Source organism: Cyanistes caeruleus, chromosome Z (genome assembly GCF_971803275.1).
Source record: "Cyanistes caeruleus chromosome Z, bCyaCae1.hap1.1, whole genome shotgun sequence".
Classification (NCBI taxonomy): domain Eukaryota; kingdom Metazoa; phylum Chordata; class Aves; order Passeriformes; family Paridae; genus Cyanistes; species Cyanistes caeruleus.
In genome coordinates, this window is record NC_141732.1 from 30,912,418 (window position 1) to 30,930,605 (window position 18,188).

Consider the following 18,188-nt stretch of genomic DNA (forward strand, 5'->3'; position numbering starts at 1 on the left):
TTAAGTTTACAAAGCTGAACATACCTTGTCTCACTGGATTCAAGCAAGGTATTCTATAAGATGCACTCAGCATTCATTATTTTACGTGGATAAATAAAATTACAAATCCACTGCTGATTTGTGAAACTTATCAAGAAAAACAGCAAATAGACAAATAGGACTGTGATCCAGCCAGCCAAATGATACTGTTGTGATACAAACACACAAACTAGAGAGCAAGTGTATACTGTAAATTCAGAACAAAATGTGTGCATGATTTTGCTGTGGCTACACTGTGCTTAAAACATCAACAAGAGAGGATAGGGATCAGAAAAATTAAGAAAACTGAACACACGGCTTGCTCCTTCTCACATTATATACAAAATGATGTAAAAATGTTGACTTTGCTAAGCATGATTCTTTCATATGCCCACATGAGGGGAGCCAGAACCAGCACCTACACTTCCTACACACCTAAACTTGTCTTTTAAAATGTCTACTGGAAGGGTGACATTGTACTATATATCTTCTGTAGGTTCAGCAGATCTTTCACCTCAGATAGTAAACTTACTAGATCCTGTGGAACTCAATTCTGGTGTCGAGTTCAAGCCATTTTGTATAGCAACTGGGATGCCACTTCCTAAATCTGAAGAATTCAAACTCTTGAAGCAAGATGGAACTGTCTTAAGGGTAGGCTCCTAATCAATTGTTTTCTGTTATTTCTAATGTTTATATTGACTTTATCTGTAGTTAATGCATACCATGGTTTTCAAGCATAAGATGAAATTTTGGTATTCTGGGATACCCCATGAACTTCTCAGCACTTATGAAAATATGGAGTTGACCATTATAGATGTTTTTTACAGATATCACTAAACTCAAAGCATCAAACCCAAAATGCCCAAATTTTTCAGGCTCTATACATCTTTTGTCATTTCAGCCTGATGAAATTTCTACAAGTAATCGTTCTGAAGCCATGTTTAGAATTAATCGAATCCTGCCCGGTGATACAGGAACTTGGGTTTGCAGTGTGCAGACAGTAGCAGGAATGGCAGAGAAACCATTTCAAGTTACAGTCAAAGGTAAAAGCATGAATTTCTTCAAGTGTCTTTGTCTCTCTAATTTTAAGCACAGCTTTATACTCCAGCATGGCTTAGCTTTCTGTTCTCTGCACTGCCAGAAAATGCCTGAATAAATATTTACAGCTGGAATATAAGCAAAAACCCCTTATAAGTAACATACTAATTATGCATATTGAAAGAATAAGTGTGATGGTAAGGTTTAGAAGAACACCCAAGGTTTTTTTTTTTTGAAATATCTTCACTGTCAGCTTTAGCATGTAAAGCCCCATCTATTTTGTGAGAGTTTTGAAGAGCATCTTCCATTTTCCTATAGATCCAGGAATAACCAGAGTCTTACTGATACAGGCAGCTATAAGAGAGTTTAATATTTGCATTCTTGTTCAGTTCCTCCTGTGCCACAGTATGCCCCAAGGCTGACAGACAGAGGACATAATTTTCTCATAATTGATATCAATGCTGAGTTGCACAATGGAGATGGACCTGTTGTGTCAACAAAACTTCTGTATAAGCCAGCAAAACGTTATCAATCCTGGATGTCTGTAGAAGGTAAGAGAACGTTCTTTAATTTCCTTAAAAACAAACCTCACTTACCAGCTGAAACATCATATGTTTCCCTTATTGATTAGCTTCAAAAGAACCTACGATGCATAGACGTTAAACCTTTTGTGACGGGATGTGTGATTGTTTATCACTACACATAATGTTCATGCGGATGTGTTACACCAACAGTTGTTGGAAGTGTGTATTCACTTCAGGAACAAAAGGTTTTCCCCTCCTACCTTAGGATTAAGTGTATTCAGCATTGGTCTCAGCTATTTTAAACTCCTGTGTAACCAGAAGATTTTCAAAAGCAGTGGGCAGTACGGAGATGCTGGGGCATCTACCACCTTGCATTGTGTTCATTGTGCCCCTAGTGAGACACGTAACTTACCAAAATATTTATCAATAATGCAATGGAATGTTAAAATAAAACCTGCTTATTAGTAGGATTACGTCCTCCAGCTATGCTTTCAAATTTTATGCATGGCCTAAAATACTACAGGAGACATTACAGGAATTTACCAACAGCTATTACTAAACCAGTATAGCCCAGGATCTGCGTACAGAAAGAACAATGACTAAGCAACCAATATTGTTTTGTCCTGAAAGAAGGGCAGATGAAGCAACCTTTGGACTAGGTTGGAGCTCAACTTAAAAATAATTATTTTATACTTCTAATTAGTTTATCCTACTGAATCAAGAACAACAACAACAAAAAAAGGTATCTGAGTATCTTACCTTGTATTTTCCAAATATTTTCTTCCATAATATGGGGCATGGCTTTACTTTCTTTTGACTTTTGTTGTCAGTAAAAGGCACAACTAAAAGACTGGACAATCTGGAACCCAAAACTGAGTATCAGTTCTGTGTTCAGCTGAGTCGTCAAGGGGAAGGTGGGGAAGGCCATCCTGGGCCACAGGCCAGCTTCACAACAGCTGCACTTGGTAAGTCACCATCATGGCTTTTCACAAATGGGTGTTTCAGCTGTTTTTCTCTGTGGTCTGTTCCCTGATCTCTGCCAGAACACTTTCACTTGAGCAAAGACTGTTGCACTTGAAAACTTTGTAGACTCTTTCAAAAGAATCTCAGGCAAAGGGATATTAAAAAAAAAACAAAGGAAGGAAAAGAAAAAACCAAATAAAAAAACAGGTGAAGAAAACCAGAAAAAGGGAGAGCTATTATTTTCCCTGATTTAGAGATGAGGGAGGATCTGGGAAAGGAAAATTTATATATTTTGGCTGGCTATGCGGCAGAGTTGGAGACAAAGATCACTTTTTTGCAGCCCTTCCTCTTAGTGTTAGATCAATTTACTTTAAAAATGAAGATGTTTTAACAAGCCAGAAAATTTTTAGTCCATTTAGGATACATCTCAAACTGAATACAAACATACAGAATAAATGAGGATTGCACCAGGACCTATCTAGCAAGACAACTGCTGGCTTCTCACATCTAAAAAGTGCATCTGCAACACCAGCTCATTGAAGATACCATTTTATTGGCACATCATCTGTTGATAAGACACTGTGGGACTATCAACACCTCTTAGATGTAACTTCTGCCCAATTATGTGGGATGGCTGAGAGAATTACCCTATGTCACCCCAAACTGGGGGAAGTGGTTGGGAATAACAGGTACTCTTATTTTAGCTTAGACACCAGACATGAAATGTTGTTCCCTGTTTCACTGTGGCTTTTCCAAGGTCTTCCTCCACCAGAAGGTATCACTCTCTTTCCAAAAAGTATGACATCACTGAATTTGTCATGGCATCCTTTAACACTGAGGACAGAGGATGATATTCGTGTCGAAGTGGAAAGGAAGAGCGTGAATGACAACGGTGACGAGAGCAGTGTTATTACTCAAGTGCCAGGAAATATGTCCACCTTGATCATTAAAGATCTTGAGCCTAGACAGCAATACATGTGCAGGGTACGGGTGAACACCAGGTCCCAAGGAGAATGGAGCAACTATCTGTATGCATGGACTTTCAGTGACAGTAAGTGCTGATTCACATCCTTCTGTTTAATTCTTCATTTTACCCCCAGTGATCAGACTGATTGTCACTTGATGACTACATTAAATGTAATCCTTTATTTTGGTAACACTTAGTTCCTGATGATCGCTTGTGGTTGTTACTGCTATTATTTGGAAAGCTCAGCGTCCAAAGGAATTCTTCTGCTGGAAATTGTCAGGAACTATTAATGTGGGGATTTTTTGAAATGGAGAAAAGCAAGCTTGAGAATCCACATCTTCATTTCAGCGCGACTCGTGCTTCTGACACAAGTAGCGTTTTTTTCCTCCTCAGAAGGATGAGCCATCAGAGTTCAGTACTCCAAGCTCTCTTGTTACTCAATTCGGCTATGACAATGCAGAAATAGTCAGCACTTAAAGAAGAGAAGATACAATGCAAGGTAAAACCCCTGTGAGCAAAGAGTAGTTAAGTGTGCTACACTGAAGACGGCCCCTGAATTCCCTAAGTGTGAGCAGTGTGCTTTCACAACGCCACAACAAATGCTCTATCTGAACGAGTACCATCCGAACAGCTGGCCATCTGAATGGCTGATGGGTGACACCGCCCTTACCACACACTGGAAAAGTGGGCTTCTTCCTCCTTACAGGTCATGTAAGGAGGCCCTCACTGAAATCCTACACGTATTAGTTGAAATATCAATGGCTGTTATAGGACTCTCCTGAGCTCTGACACCAAACTGCACTGAGAAGCTCATAAGGGTACTGTTTTCCAGGAGAAGGTACTTAACTTAGTATTCATGGCTGCATCCACAAGTATAGCACTCACATCTGCTGGTGGTTTTCTGATTTGATTTTTTGGAAATGTTAGTATCAATTTCCTTTCTTTCTAACAGCCTGACAGGTAAATGCTTTCTGAAATAGTGAAAATATGGGACATGACAATTACAAGGGAATGATAATTCAGTATATAAGGAAATTAATCCTTTTTGCATTAATCTGAAAGCAAATCTGGTGTGCTTGCATACAGCTCAGAGAATGTGTATCTTCATCCAAGACAGTATATTGAATGCCACTCCAGCCTCTGCTGGCAGCATGTTATACTGCTACAAGGATGACTACACATCAGGATCATAAAATTATTGCATTCAGTTGCCATAGTTCATAAACAAATTTGCGTTTGCACAGCAAAAGCACCGGGGAAAATGTTTTGTTCTCTGTGGAAAGGAGAAAAGGGTGGATGTACACTCCAATGCCTTGTGTGTTTGTGTTTGTTCTCAGGAATCCCTCCTGCACCAAACAACATCAGATTTTCTAACACCACAGACACATCCTCAGTCATCTCCTGGACAGCTGCTGAGGGTCACTCTATCTCCTCCATCATCATCAGCTACAAAATATATGGCAAAGCTGAGTACAACCACATTGATATTATCATAAAGAACACCAGCATTACTCAATATCACCTCAAGGGCCTTGAGCCAGACACTGTGTACCAGGTTCAGATTAATGCTCAGAACAACATTGGCTTGAGCAACCCAAACACATCGTTTGAACTGAAGACTCTCCCAGAAACTAAAGGTTAGTTAATCAACCACACTGGATTTCCACAAACCAGGACTGGTTGTGTAAACCAGTTAGCTACGACACTGTCATAATACTAATTTTTTAATCTAAATTTTCTTTTGCTCTTAATTTTGACACACAACACAGCACCACCAAAATTTAATTGTTAGTTCATTGCATGGTATTGATGAAGTGACAACATGCACCTTTTGTGTATATCCACGAAAAAAGGCCCAGTGACTCAAAACTTAAAGGAGTTGCATATAGCAAGACCATTAGATCACTGAACGTGGCCTCATCTCTGCTCTGTCTGAATTCAACAGAATATGCAGATGCTCATACATCTGAAATTCAGAGCATCCAATATTTCTGACATTTTTGGAAAACAAAGGGACGTATCCTTAGGTCTTTAAACAGTTTACAAGACAGCAGTTTTCAGTTACGCATTGTTAATGTATTGCTAAATTCAGAATAAGCTGAAAATTATGGTGAATTCTTATGTCCTTTCTCAACAGCTCCATATGAATCAAAAGGAGGCAAAATGCTGCTTATTGCTATCCTTGGCTCTGCAGGGATGACCTGTGTAACAATTCTCCTGGCCTTTCTCATCATGCTGCAGTTAAAGCGGGCCAACTTCCAGCGTCGAATGGCTCAGGCTTTCCAAAATGTGGTGGTAGGTTTCCAGTTTTCCTGTGTCAGTTTGGTTACTAACTTTAGCTCATCTTTTCCAGTTTGTTTTTTTTCGCCAAATTTCTTTTTCCTGGCATTCCCAAACACTATCTTCTCTTTATGTATGCAATTAGTACTATTGTAAAGTTTCTCTACTAGTGACCCTAAAGCTAAAGCCATCACAGATACAGGCTAGGAGGTAGAAAACTTTACTTGAAAAAAAATTTTGCAGACCATTTACTGTGCTTCCTCTTTTGCCTTGTAACACTTGTGTATGACTAGACAGAGTCAAGCCAGCCAAGCCAGACAGAATAGAGGAGCCTGTTCTTCATCTATGAAGTCATGACTGATTTTGAAAACTACCAGATATTAAATGTTGCTTTCAAGCATCAGCAGCTGCTGATACTTGCTCATCCATATTCAACCCGGGGACAGTAACCAGGGATCTATCAATGGCAACATCATAGTTTTGGCTCTGAGGAAATTGCTGAAGGTTTTAACATCACATGGAGATATCTCTCAGTACACATGTATGTATTTGTATCCTGCTGCAGTCTGGAGCTTTTCAATCACTCTGCTTTCTGGTGCTTTTCTCTGTCTTCAGAGGGGAACCTGTGGAGCAGAATAAAGCTAGCCCAAAGAGTTCCTTCCTATGTATCTAAATAGATTGTTTCATAAACAGGGGTAAGGGACTCACCCAATGATACAATCAGGCTACAGGCCACACATTATAGCTTTGTCTCCTAGTCCTAAAATTTTCCCACAGAAGTATTTCATCAGAATGTGTTCATAAAAGGAGATATCTCCTTAACTATGGAGGATGATAATTTCCTCTCTCTTTTTATTTCCTTACTTCTTCTTGCCTCACCTCTCCTACTGAGCCTGACTAACACAAGATTAAATTAAGCCTAATATGAGATAAACCTCAAACCTGAGATTTATAACTGGTTTTGAGATAAGTTCTATCACATTATTTTTTCCCACGTCCTTCATCTTCAAAATGATTATAAAGTTGTTCAAGAGGCCCAGGTCTAAAAGGTACTTACATGCAAATTAGAAGAATTTTGTGGATATGGGCAGAACTGCTTGTTGCAGTTAAAGTAGGTGCAACTGTCCAATGTACTCACTAGTTTATGTAAGAGGTGGATTGGGGGGTGTGTGTGTGTGTGTGTGTGTGTGTGTGTGTGTGTGTGTGTAGGTGAGTCAGCATAACTATTTGGGAAATGTAATTGGACCATTATTCAGTGAAGTAGAAATCACATTTAATGTCATTTGCCTAACTCTGTTGCAGAGGGAAGAGCCAGCTCTGCAGTTTAACTCAGGTACTCTCACTCTGAGCAGGAAAGCCAAAAACAGTCCAGATCCTACTATTTATCCAGTCCTTGAATGGAATGACATAAAATTTCAAGATGTGATTGGGGAAGGTAACTTCGGGCAAGTCCTGAAAGCACGCATTAAGAAAGACGGGTTACGCATGGATGCTGCAATAAAAAGGATGAAAGGTAGTAATGGCCAGGGATTCTGTGACTAAAGAATTTTCTTGATTGTGTATTCCAAATGTTTCTCTGTCATACCAAATGCTTAGTAGCCCTCTTCTAACACTAAAATAAATATTCAAAATTGCTAATTAAATTGTATCTGGTGTCACTAGGCCAAGATTTGTCAATGACTGTATTTCTGCTAGATAGAGTTGGTTTCTGTTTCTCCTCAGTGGTTGATATGATTAACTATCCTGTATTTTTCAATTCATAGACCAGTATGAGCTTCACGTGAGTTCATTTGCAATGAGAGATGCATTGGATAGATAGGAGGTAGTCTTGGGGCACAGCATTTGTCCACTTGTGTATATATATATATACCCACAACATAGGGATCATTGATTTTCTTTTTATTCATTGGGCATGACAGCTACATTCCAGAGAGACCTACAATACATACAATACTGTAAGAAAGTACATGTTTTATTGTAATTCACTAGATCATTATCTAAAAATAGAAAAACACTTTTAAGTGTAACGATTAATTTAAAAAGAGCCAAGGTCTGCATACAAGCAGAAATAATCAACAGCACACAAATGGAAGGATTTTTATGCAGCTACTTTTCATAAGATCTGCTACAACGTTTTACACTCTCAGGTAAGGAGAGTGACATAAGGAGAGTGTGTAAAGATGCTTCATTTCTTGCAGATAGCTTTTACAGACACTCATCTCTCACATTTTTTATCTCTGATTGAAAAATCCTACCTTTTCCTGTAAATACCAATGTACCTTATAGTTTTTCTCTTTCTACTAGGGTTGAAACAGTAGTGGCCCAAGCAACTCGGAGTCCTCATAATTAAAAAGAATATTGTTATAAATTCAGTTCAAAGTAAAGCAAACACATGCTTTTTTACATTTTCAGAGTATGCCTCAAAAGATGATCACAGAGATTTTGCTGGAGAACTTGAAGTTCTTTGTAAACTTGGTCATCATCCCAACATCATAAATCTTTTGGGAGCATGTGAACATAGGGGTAAGATGTTATTGAATACATGTACTTCTAAAATTAATTTTAAAAACCCCTCTCTCTATATAGCCCACCCAGTCCTGAGAAAAACTAACAGGTCTCTGTACAGCATTTGTTAAAAGGTCGGATAAACTTGTGTTTGGATCTACAAGCCCACATTAATACGCCAGAAATGATGTTCAACACTGGCTCTAAATTCTCCTCTACTCTTATAAATTACCCTGTTTGACATTTCCCTCCAGTCTTATGTTTATTTCCTATTTTCACTCAGGGTAGTGTAAATTTCCAAAGACTCCTACTGATGATCTCTTACTTTGTGATATGCTCACTATCTGATGTTTCATCAGGGTATCTTTACCTTGCTATTGAATATGCCCCCCATGGAAATTTACTGGATTTCCTTCGGAAAAGCAGAGTTCTAGAGACAGATCCGGCCTTTGCTATTGCCAACAGTACTGCATCTACACTTTCATCTCAGCAACTTCTGCATTTTGCAGCAGATGTTGCCAGAGGGATGGACTACTTGAGCCAGAAACAGGTCAGTCTTAACTCTCCACCTACTGAAAGCATGGCAAATACTTTTCCAAGGAATATCTCCTTTAATTAAATTAATTTTAAATTTTAGCTTCTATAGCACACACTGAATGAGATTACTTTTTTGTCTCCATTTAAACCCATCAAACACTATGTCATGGGGAATCATGGAAGAGACATTAAAACGTTAAACAACATGGTAGTTAACTGCTTTCATTTTCAGATAAAGTTTTAAATGTTATTGGTAGTGATATACCAAGCCAATTTCTTTATGTTCTTATTCCAGATGCTTGCAATTTTCAGTATAGCAGTAAAGTAATACATATCAAACTAATTTATACTGCTTTCTCTATTTTATTAATAATTATTATTATTAGTAGTAGTAGTACTAATACTACGACTAGTATACTACTATTAGTACTACTACTATACTAGTAGCACTACTACTAATAGTACTACTACTAATAATACTACTACTAATACTAGTACTACTACTACCTTTATTTATTTTTTTTTTAGTTTATTCATCGAGATTTGGCAGCAAGAAACATCTTGGTTGGAGAAAATTATGTGGCAAAAATAGCTGACTTTGGCTTATCAAGAGGTCAAGAAGTTTACGTTAAGAAGACCATGGTAAGGATCAAAACAAATTGATACAGTCTGTTCTGTTAATTTTGCTTTCTTATTTCTTAACCTGTGTTTTCATATGAACAACAATGCAAGTTTACTGGTAGTACAGAACTGATTATTTAAATTTTATTAATTAACATGTAAAATAAGCATGTTTATTAATACTCACATAAGTACATCTACTTGTAAATAAATCCTATACCATGTCTATTATATAAAATGTAATTTAAATTTATATGAATATGGATGACAATAAAATAGATGAGTCAAGCTGGTATAATTCTATTAAACAAGGCCAAAGTTAGCAAGAAGGTAATCAGAGTTACATCAGGATGTGTCCAGAGCTAATACTCTGAAAGATCCGAAAGAGGAAGATATGTAATATGCAGCAAGTAGCTATAGACCAGAAAGAGCACTGTGTTGTCAAGGTAACAGGATGGTCAAATGCATCATCTGAGGTATTATTTACATTTCACCATGATGCTGATTGGATAATTTTTTATTAGCTTTCACGTGAATTGTTCCTTTGGGGAGCAAATCAAATAATCATAGGATCATGGAAAGATTTGTTTGGAAAGGTACCTTGAAGACCATCTAGCTCCAACCCCACCTTTCACTATACCAGGTTACTCAGAGCCCCATTCAACTTGGCTTTGAACACTCCCACATCCACAACTTCTCTGGGCAACCTGTCCCAGTGTCTCACCACTCTCACAATAAAGAATTTCTTCTGTAAAACTGCACAAGTTTAGTAAGTTTATTTACTTGATAAAGTTTACTTGCATAAAGTCAGTTTTCAGTAAGGTAACACAGAACGATTGTTGGCATACAAATTGCAATATTGCTACACCAAGAACTGAAAAATAAACTCCCTTTAAATAATTTCTAGGGACGGCTTCCAGTCCGATGGATGGCAATTGAATCTTTGAATTACAGTGTTTACACCACAAATAGTGATGTGTAAGTATGCGTTCAAGTGGCATTTTTTAAAAAAATAAATATTTTTCCATGCCAAGGAAAGTTTGGCAGCTAGCATGAGACATCCAGTCTTAACTCAAAATAATCAGTAGTCACATCATAAGTGAACAATGGAAGCAAAAAATAAAACCCATAACAAAAAATTTACTTTTATTTCTCCATCAGGGTCTGATGAAGTTCTGTGTTCACAACCTACTTGAATGTGCCCCACTACTTTATCTGTACTTCTCTTTCAAAACTGGAGACCCGATGAATATTTGGGAAACCCAGAGGAAATTTTTATTTTATTTAGGGAACTATAAATTGTATTTAGAAAAGCAATCCTGTAATTACAGTATTTGCTGAAAGCTCAGAATCTGATAAAGATCTTTGACTGACTCAGAGTGAATTAATTTTGCTAATTTTCCTGCTTTCTGATTCTACAAGCCCCATCATTATACAAAAATTTATAAAAATACAAAAGAACATACCACACTTCTCTGTATTCCCTGAATACTAGAAGAACTACCTAGTTTTAATTTAATTTTTTAATAATTTTTAAATTTTAATAATTTTTAAATTGTATTTTAATTTTAAAGTTTTAATAATTTTAAAATATTAACTCTTGTTGCACTTCATAATATCCCTCTGTTGCAGATGGTCATATGGTGTCCTCTTATGGGAAATTGTTAGTTTAGGTAAGTATTTGAATTTTGTATTGCACAAATAAACAATCTGCACCAAGGCAGTTCTATTCACTCAGTCTTTTAAAAATATTGCTTCACAATAGATTTCAATTTTCTTTCTGATTTATTCTACTACATTTTATTTAGGTTCAGTATGCTTAGAAATGCAGTTGTCAAATTTTCAATTCAGGTACCATTTTAAATCAGAAAGAACCATAATGACCGTGTTTTCATTACACTATAAAACCCGGGCCATACTTAAATATAAACTTCAGGGTATCATATGTTCATATGTTCATAAATCTATGGACCTAGATGGGATCTATCCCAGGGTGATTCAGGAGATGGCAGATGAGTTTGCAAATTCATTCATCATTTACCAACAGCCCTGGCTCACTGGGGAGGTTCCAGATGACTGGAAGCTGGCCAATGTGATGCCTATTCACAAAAAGGGTAGGAAGGAGGATCCTGGTAATTACAGGCCAGTCAGCCTGACCTCAGTACCCAGTAAGGCAATGGAGCAGTTTATACTGAGTGCCATCACACAGCACTTACAGGATGGCCAGGGTATCAGACCCAGCCAGCATGGGTTTAGGAGGGGTAGGTCATGTGTGACCAACCTGGTCTCCTTTTTATGACCAGGTGGCCCAGCTGGTGGGTGCAGGAAAGGCTGTGGATGTGTCTATTTGAACTTCAGCAAAGCCTTTGACACTGTCTCTCACAGCACACTCCTGGCAAAGCTGGCAGCCCACAGCTTGGACAGGAGCACTCAGTGCTGGGTTAGGAACTGGGTGGGTGGTCTGGCCCAGGGAGTGGTGATGAATGTTGCTGCATCCAGCTGGGGGCTGGGCACCAGTGGTGCCCCTCAGGGGTCTGCACTGGGGCCAATTCTGTCCAATGTTTTTATTGATGACATGGATGAGAGTATTGAGTCTTTCATTAGTAAATTTGCAGATGAGACCAAGCTGGGAGCGTGTGTTGGTCTGTTGGAAGGTAGGAGGGCTCTGTGGAGAGACCTGGAACAGTTGGATAGATTGGCAGAGTCCAATAGGATGGAGTTTAGTAACTCCAAGTGCTGGGTCCTGCATTTTGGCCACAATAACCCCCTTCAATGTTGTAGGCTGGACAGTGCCCAGGCAGAAGGGGACCGGGGGGTGGCCGGTGACAGCCAGCTGAACACAAGCCAGCAGTGTGCCCTGGTGGCCAAGAAGGCCAATGGCCCCTGGCCTGTATCAAGAACAGTGTGGCCAGCAGGAGCAGGGAGGTCATTCTCCCCTTGTACTGGGCACTGGTGAGGCCACACCTGGAGAGCTGTGTCCAGTTCTGGCTCCTCAGTTCAGGAAGGACATTGAGACACTTGAGCGTGTCCAGAGGAGGCAACGAGGCTGGTGAGGGGCTTGGAACACAAGTCCTGTGAGGAACGGCTGAGGAGGCTGGGGTTGTTTAGCCTGGAGAAAAGGAGGCTCAGAGGGACCTTATCACTCTCTACAACTTCCTGAAGGGTGGTCATAGGCAGATGGGGGTTGGTCCCTTTCTCCAGGCAACAACTGACAGAATGAGGGGACACAGTCTCGAGCTGTGCCAAGGGAAATATAGGTGGGATATTAGGAAAAAGCTTTTTACAGGAAAGGTGATAAAGTATTGGAATGGTCTGCCTGGGGAGGTGATGGAGTCACCATCTCTGTATGTGTTTAGAAAAAGACTGGCTGTGGCAGTCAGTGTCGTGGTTTAGTTGAGGTATTAGGGCATGGGTTGGACTCAATGATCTTGAAGGTCTCTTCCAACCTAGTGGATCTGTGATTCTGTGATATGATATATAGCCTTAATACAACATGTTTTGAGTTTGGTGGGTGGCTTTCCTGCATTTTAAATCAAGACTCATATTTTAATGATATTGCAGAGTGGAGGCGTAATCACCTCCTACTCCACATATTCATGAAGAAAATATTTGAACATTAACCTTCAAATGAAATTTAGAGGTCATTTCTGCAGATGCCTCTACCCATAATGATTGTGATACAGCCTTTCACTACTCAAAATCCTTGTGTTACACGTCTCTTGTGATTTGCCCTGGATATGTGCTCTTGGTCTGCTGGCCAGGAGAAGCTACTGACTGTGGTGCACATTTCTGACCAGACTGACCATGAGCTCTGGATTTCTGATTTCTTCCTGGCTTTCCTTACTAAGTAGGTTTGCAGTAGATATGGATGCAGTGGAAAAATCAAGAGTCTAAGCCACCAAATACCTGCAGAAAGGGGCAAAAATAGCTGACAGTAAGAGCTCCATTGGGTCCATACCAGATATTATTAATGTGATACTAGTGAAGGAGTAACTTGCCCAGTGACATCAATGCTATTGAAAAATACTTTGAATGCAATCAGATCCTGGCTACCAGACTTGTAGAGAAAATTAGGCCAGCCCCACAGATGAGAAAATTGACACTTAGTTTTATTTTTCTCTTTCATATTGTGCATCAAGCAGTAAGGAAGCATTAACAATAAATGTAGCTGCAAAATATTCTCTAATTTTAAATTAATTTAGCTGTTACTATGTCAGTTCTATTCTACTATGAAATTAAACTTTCTTTTATTAAAACCTACTTCTATTCATGACAATGGTTAAACTTTAGGTGGAACACCATATTGTGGAATGACATGTGCAGAACTATATGAAAAACTCCCTCAAGGGTACCGACTGGAAAAGCCTCTCAACTGTGACGATGAAGTGTGAGTATTGCCTCAGAAAAAACTGAAAAAGAAACAGAATAACACAACCTCAGCTCTGGAAAATAGATAATTTCTACAAGGAACTAATAAACTTTTTTTTTTTTACTGGAAAATATAAAAAACACATTAAAAAATTAAAAAGTCACACAAAATATAAAAACTACATAAAAAAATTTAAAACTGCACAAGTCCTTTTGTGAACAGCATATACTGGTAACTTGCCATTAATACTTTCCCAGGCTCTCTGTTCCAGTGAGTTATCCTGCTCTTTACATAATATGCCAGGGTTTAGCTGAAAGAGAAATTTTTGATTATTCCAGAGTAAAAGAAAGTTCTTTTCAAACAGCAACTAACTGTGGAAAATATAACTTCAGCTATATATAAATCCATTTCCCTCTGAAAAGTGGAATGTACACAATCTTTAAATTATCAAAAATTTGTAACTTTAACCTATGTATCTAAATTATCAAATGCTGGTGCTGGATTTTTAAAGGTATGACCTAATGAGACAGTGCTGGAAAGAGAAACCATATGAAAGACCATCGTTTGCCCAGATACTGGTGGCATTGAACAGGATGTTAGAAGACAGGAAGGTAAGAATAAAACTTTATTATTTTATTTTATTTTATTTTATTTTATTTTATTTTATTTTATTTTATTTTATTTTATATAAATATAAATATAAATATAAATATAAATATAAATATAAATATAAATATAAATATAAATATAAATATAAATATAAATTATATATGTGTATATATATATACTTAAATTATAAAAATAATTAGGCTATGCATAATTTCTATATTATTTAGGGTTCTTGAGGTAATGCACCTTACATCATACCTTCTCTGTTTATTTCCTTTCCAGACCTATGTGAATACTACTCTATACGAGAAATTTACTTATGCAGGCATTGATTGCTCCGCTGAAGAAGCTGCTTAAGACAGACAAATCTTCATTCATCGATGATGTATTACAGAAAACCAAAATTTAATCTGCTCAAGCCCAAAATGTGATGTGCTGTGTAGAACTGTATATAGCTCTAACTATATATAATACAGCAATACTGTTTTACCACAGTTATGCGTGTGTATATCACACAGTAACCTCTGCCTTCACAGGCTGTAGAAGTGTATATACTGTCCAAAGCAGGTATAGATATAAGTCATGAAAGTCATCAGTTTCATATGCAGGGTGTTCTTTTTTCCTGAGTTACGTAGATATAATGTCTACATGCATATTGTAATGCATTAGGTATTGCCATCTTAGAGGGGTTTTTTTATATTTTCCAAGAGCTATAATAGCAAAGTGGTAACTTATTGCAGTATTCCATATACATTTCATTGTGTTTGAAACAAAAATGCTTGGCAGTTGCAGTGCAACAACGGAAGTTGTAATCCAGTGTGTTCAACAAGGATAATTAAGACAGACTCCTGTTTGAATGCAAAAGTCAGCTAGTAGAAATAATCTAGTCAAAAGTTCTGTTGACACTCATAAGATAAAAGGCATGCTATTGCTCTTTCATTGCCTAGTGTGACTGTCAGTTTTTGCCCATATGCAAAATAGACATATATTTTGAAGTGTTTAATGCTATCAGAGGCAGCCATACAGAAGTATTCATGAAGCGTAGTGTTGAGGAGCATACTACGTATTGTAAACAACATTTTTACAACTCACCTAGATATACATGAGACTTATTCAATTTGCATTTCATTTAATAATTTCACTGCATAATTATAAATTACTACATATTGTATACAAGCAGGGCTTACTTACTTCTGCTTATTTTACCCTCTTATTCTGTCTGTAATGTGGTATGGCCTCTCAAAAATTTCATACTCAAATGCATCAAAACAATGATATTTGACCTGCCAGAAAGGCCACTAGTCCTTAGGTAAGACAAATAGAAACAGGATTGGCTTGAACTTCTGGTGTAAAGCCAAGTATGAGGGACTTGGTGGATTTACCCTATCCAAATTTCATATATTAGCCAACTTCATATTTTGCACATATCTTCCCCTCTTGCCCCTGACTTACCAGTTCATAACTGTCCATCAGACCACAATGATTTCCCAGTTGGTTGCATCAGGTCATCCCCCAAGACTTCAAGAAAGATGCTTGAGAAAGTGCAAGGTTTCCCCTTCTGATTCTTAATTTCTGGATGGACATGTGTTTGGTTACAAGGTGGGGGTATCACAGGAGAGTACAGAGTAACATTAATGATATACACCAGACTGACTCAAATAGAAACACCAAGAGCCCATTTCAAAGGGAATAAGCCAACAAACAAGGATGCTGAGATGACTCGTGTGGCCTTGAGATAGGCAGAACTTGCACTGTAAATCAGGTGCTAGATGTAAACTAGGAGTTTATTATTGGGGATTAAAATAAGTTTACTTATAGAATATTAGAAATTATCTGTGTAGGCTTAATTGCAACTTGCTTTCAGCTTAGCAAGAGAGGGCCCTGCTCAAAACTTAGTGAACTTTAAATGAACTCTGTTATCATAATGGCTAAGCAGGGAAGTAAAGAGAGAAAGACTGGTTATCTTCAGATAAGGGCTGAGACCCTGGAGGGCCCCAAGACTGCCCCAAGCTGGAAGATAAGAGCAGCTAATGGCACATGAACATGGAGAATCCAATGAGGTGTTAGAAGACCCCAGACCATAAATCACTGTAGGACTAAGAAGCTCACGTAGGGCACTTGAGGAGTGTTTGAAGGTCGGGTGTACAGACTGTAAGGGTGGAAAGGCCCAGGGATTTCTTTGGTCGGGGTCACTCTCTGGTGGCACCCAGCTCAAAATGAAATAAACCAACTCTGCCTTAGAACCCAGGGTCCAATCTCATCTTTCACATTTACAAGAAGCACACAGATTCACTGGACCAAGGGACAGTTCAAAAAATAAGAAAAAAGATAATAAACAAATTCCAGCACACTTTTCAAGAGAGACTACTCAGTCAGTGGTTTTTGAAGCATGGGCATTGCAATTAGCATTTGAACTAGATTCTTACCAGTCAGCGAGGTGAATAAGAATGTACCTGCAAGGGTGTTTTCTAGACTGCTAGACAAGGCTAGCTAACAACATCTGCTGGAATTGCTCCATTTTCTGTACAGATTTTTTCACAGGGACAAAGAGGTTCTTGTCGCATACTCTCATATATTTCTAACAAGCAGACAAAAATGACTATTCTGCTACTTGATGGGAACCTCTCCTGTGGCAAATTTTTACCTAACTAAATATAACTAAGCATAACTAAAGCATCATAATTAAAGCATCAGAGACACATTCATCAACTCAATAGCTCCTAATACTGTCTGCATTTTAAGTGCTTAAGTCTCACAGTAAATTTACCCAAAGGACAATTAGGTCTCCTTATAAATCTTTTTATTATATTCTTATGTTCCTTTATATGTGCCACATAACAATTTTCTACATTTCTTCCCTGGTCACATCTCTGAGCTGTAGGGAACTGGTTGTAATGGATGTAAAGAAAGCAAGAAAAAACAGTTTAAACAGAATGTGTAACTTAGTAGATGGTGGTGTAAGGAAACCTTTCATTCAAAATGGACAAGCCCCACCAGATATGAAACCAGGTGATCAGGCTACATGACGGTGGGATTAGGAAAACAGAGAAACTACAACTATTCCAACATTTGGAATCATCATTAGCCACTGTCTCACTTTTTAAGAAGTCTTAGCATTCTCTGTAAAAAGACATTGCTTGAAATCAATAGTGACTTATGGCACCTGCTGCCGTGCTACAGGCCAAGTTAGCAGCATTACCTAGCATGGATATACAGAGAGAGACCTAAAGCAAATGACTTTGTGCCACTTTGTCTCAAAGGTCAATACTCTCAGCAGACACAGATGGAAGAGACTGACGTGCTCCCTGTTTGCTGTGTTGATGCACACCTGGCTGGCACAGCTTTCCCTGATGGAGAATAACAACAAGGGACAGTTCCCTCACACCCATGCAGCCCAGAGATCTGCAGGTCATCATCAGCCCCTGGCTTTGTAAGTGACCAGTTCTGCTGGGATGGAAGCCAACCACCCAATCCTGCCTGACTTCAGTGGCAGCAGCAGCAGCAGCAGCAGCAGCAGCAGCAGCAGCAGCAGCAGCAGCAGCAGCAGCAGCAGCAGCAGCAGTCCCTGCATCTGGTCCCCAGGTCTGGGGCTGGGCTGGACAGAGGATGCACACGGCACACTGTTCCTGAAGAATGTGACTTTGGAAACAAGCACCCACCACTGTCCCCTGTTGTTTGCAGTAAGGTCACACCAGCCTGAGTCACTTGGCAGCCCTCAATGCCACGTGGGACAGCAGATGACAGGCCCTGGCCTCCA

The 18,188-nt window shown here is 38.6% G+C and overlaps 1 protein-coding gene across 3 annotated transcripts in view; it reads left to right on the plus strand.

Annotated features, from left to right (window-relative positions):
* Positions 1 to 16,674, plus strand: part of TEK (TEK receptor tyrosine kinase) — a 41,350-nt gene extending 24,676 nt beyond the window's left edge. Inside the window, exons 8-23 of one of the 3 annotated variants that reach the window (XM_023944457.2) lie at positions 515 to 669; positions 920 to 1,061; positions 1,446 to 1,607; positions 2,411 to 2,545; positions 3,301 to 3,594; positions 4,848 to 5,147; positions 5,648 to 5,805; positions 7,093 to 7,303; positions 8,203 to 8,313; positions 8,655 to 8,845; positions 9,361 to 9,474; positions 10,361 to 10,431; positions 11,086 to 11,126; positions 13,744 to 13,840; positions 14,334 to 14,433; positions 14,714 to 16,674. In XM_023944457.2, coding sequence (XP_023800225.1) covers positions 515 to 669; positions 920 to 1,061; positions 1,446 to 1,607; positions 2,411 to 2,545; positions 3,301 to 3,594; positions 4,848 to 5,147; positions 5,648 to 5,805; positions 7,093 to 7,303; positions 8,203 to 8,313; positions 8,655 to 8,845; positions 9,361 to 9,474; positions 10,361 to 10,431; positions 11,086 to 11,126; positions 13,744 to 13,840; positions 14,334 to 14,433; positions 14,714 to 14,788 — 2,357 coding nt within the window. In that variant the 3' untranslated portion in view covers positions 14,789 to 16,674. The remainder of the gene's footprint in view (positions 1 to 514; positions 670 to 919; positions 1,062 to 1,445; positions 1,608 to 2,410; positions 2,546 to 3,300; positions 3,595 to 4,847; positions 5,148 to 5,647; positions 5,806 to 7,092; positions 7,304 to 8,202; positions 8,314 to 8,654; positions 8,846 to 9,360; positions 9,475 to 10,360; positions 10,432 to 11,085; positions 11,127 to 13,743; positions 13,841 to 14,333; positions 14,434 to 14,713) is intronic. The other 2 variants (XM_023944458.2, XM_023944459.2) reach the window with 2 other exon arrangements.
* Positions 16,675 to 18,188: the final 1,514 nt, after the last annotated feature.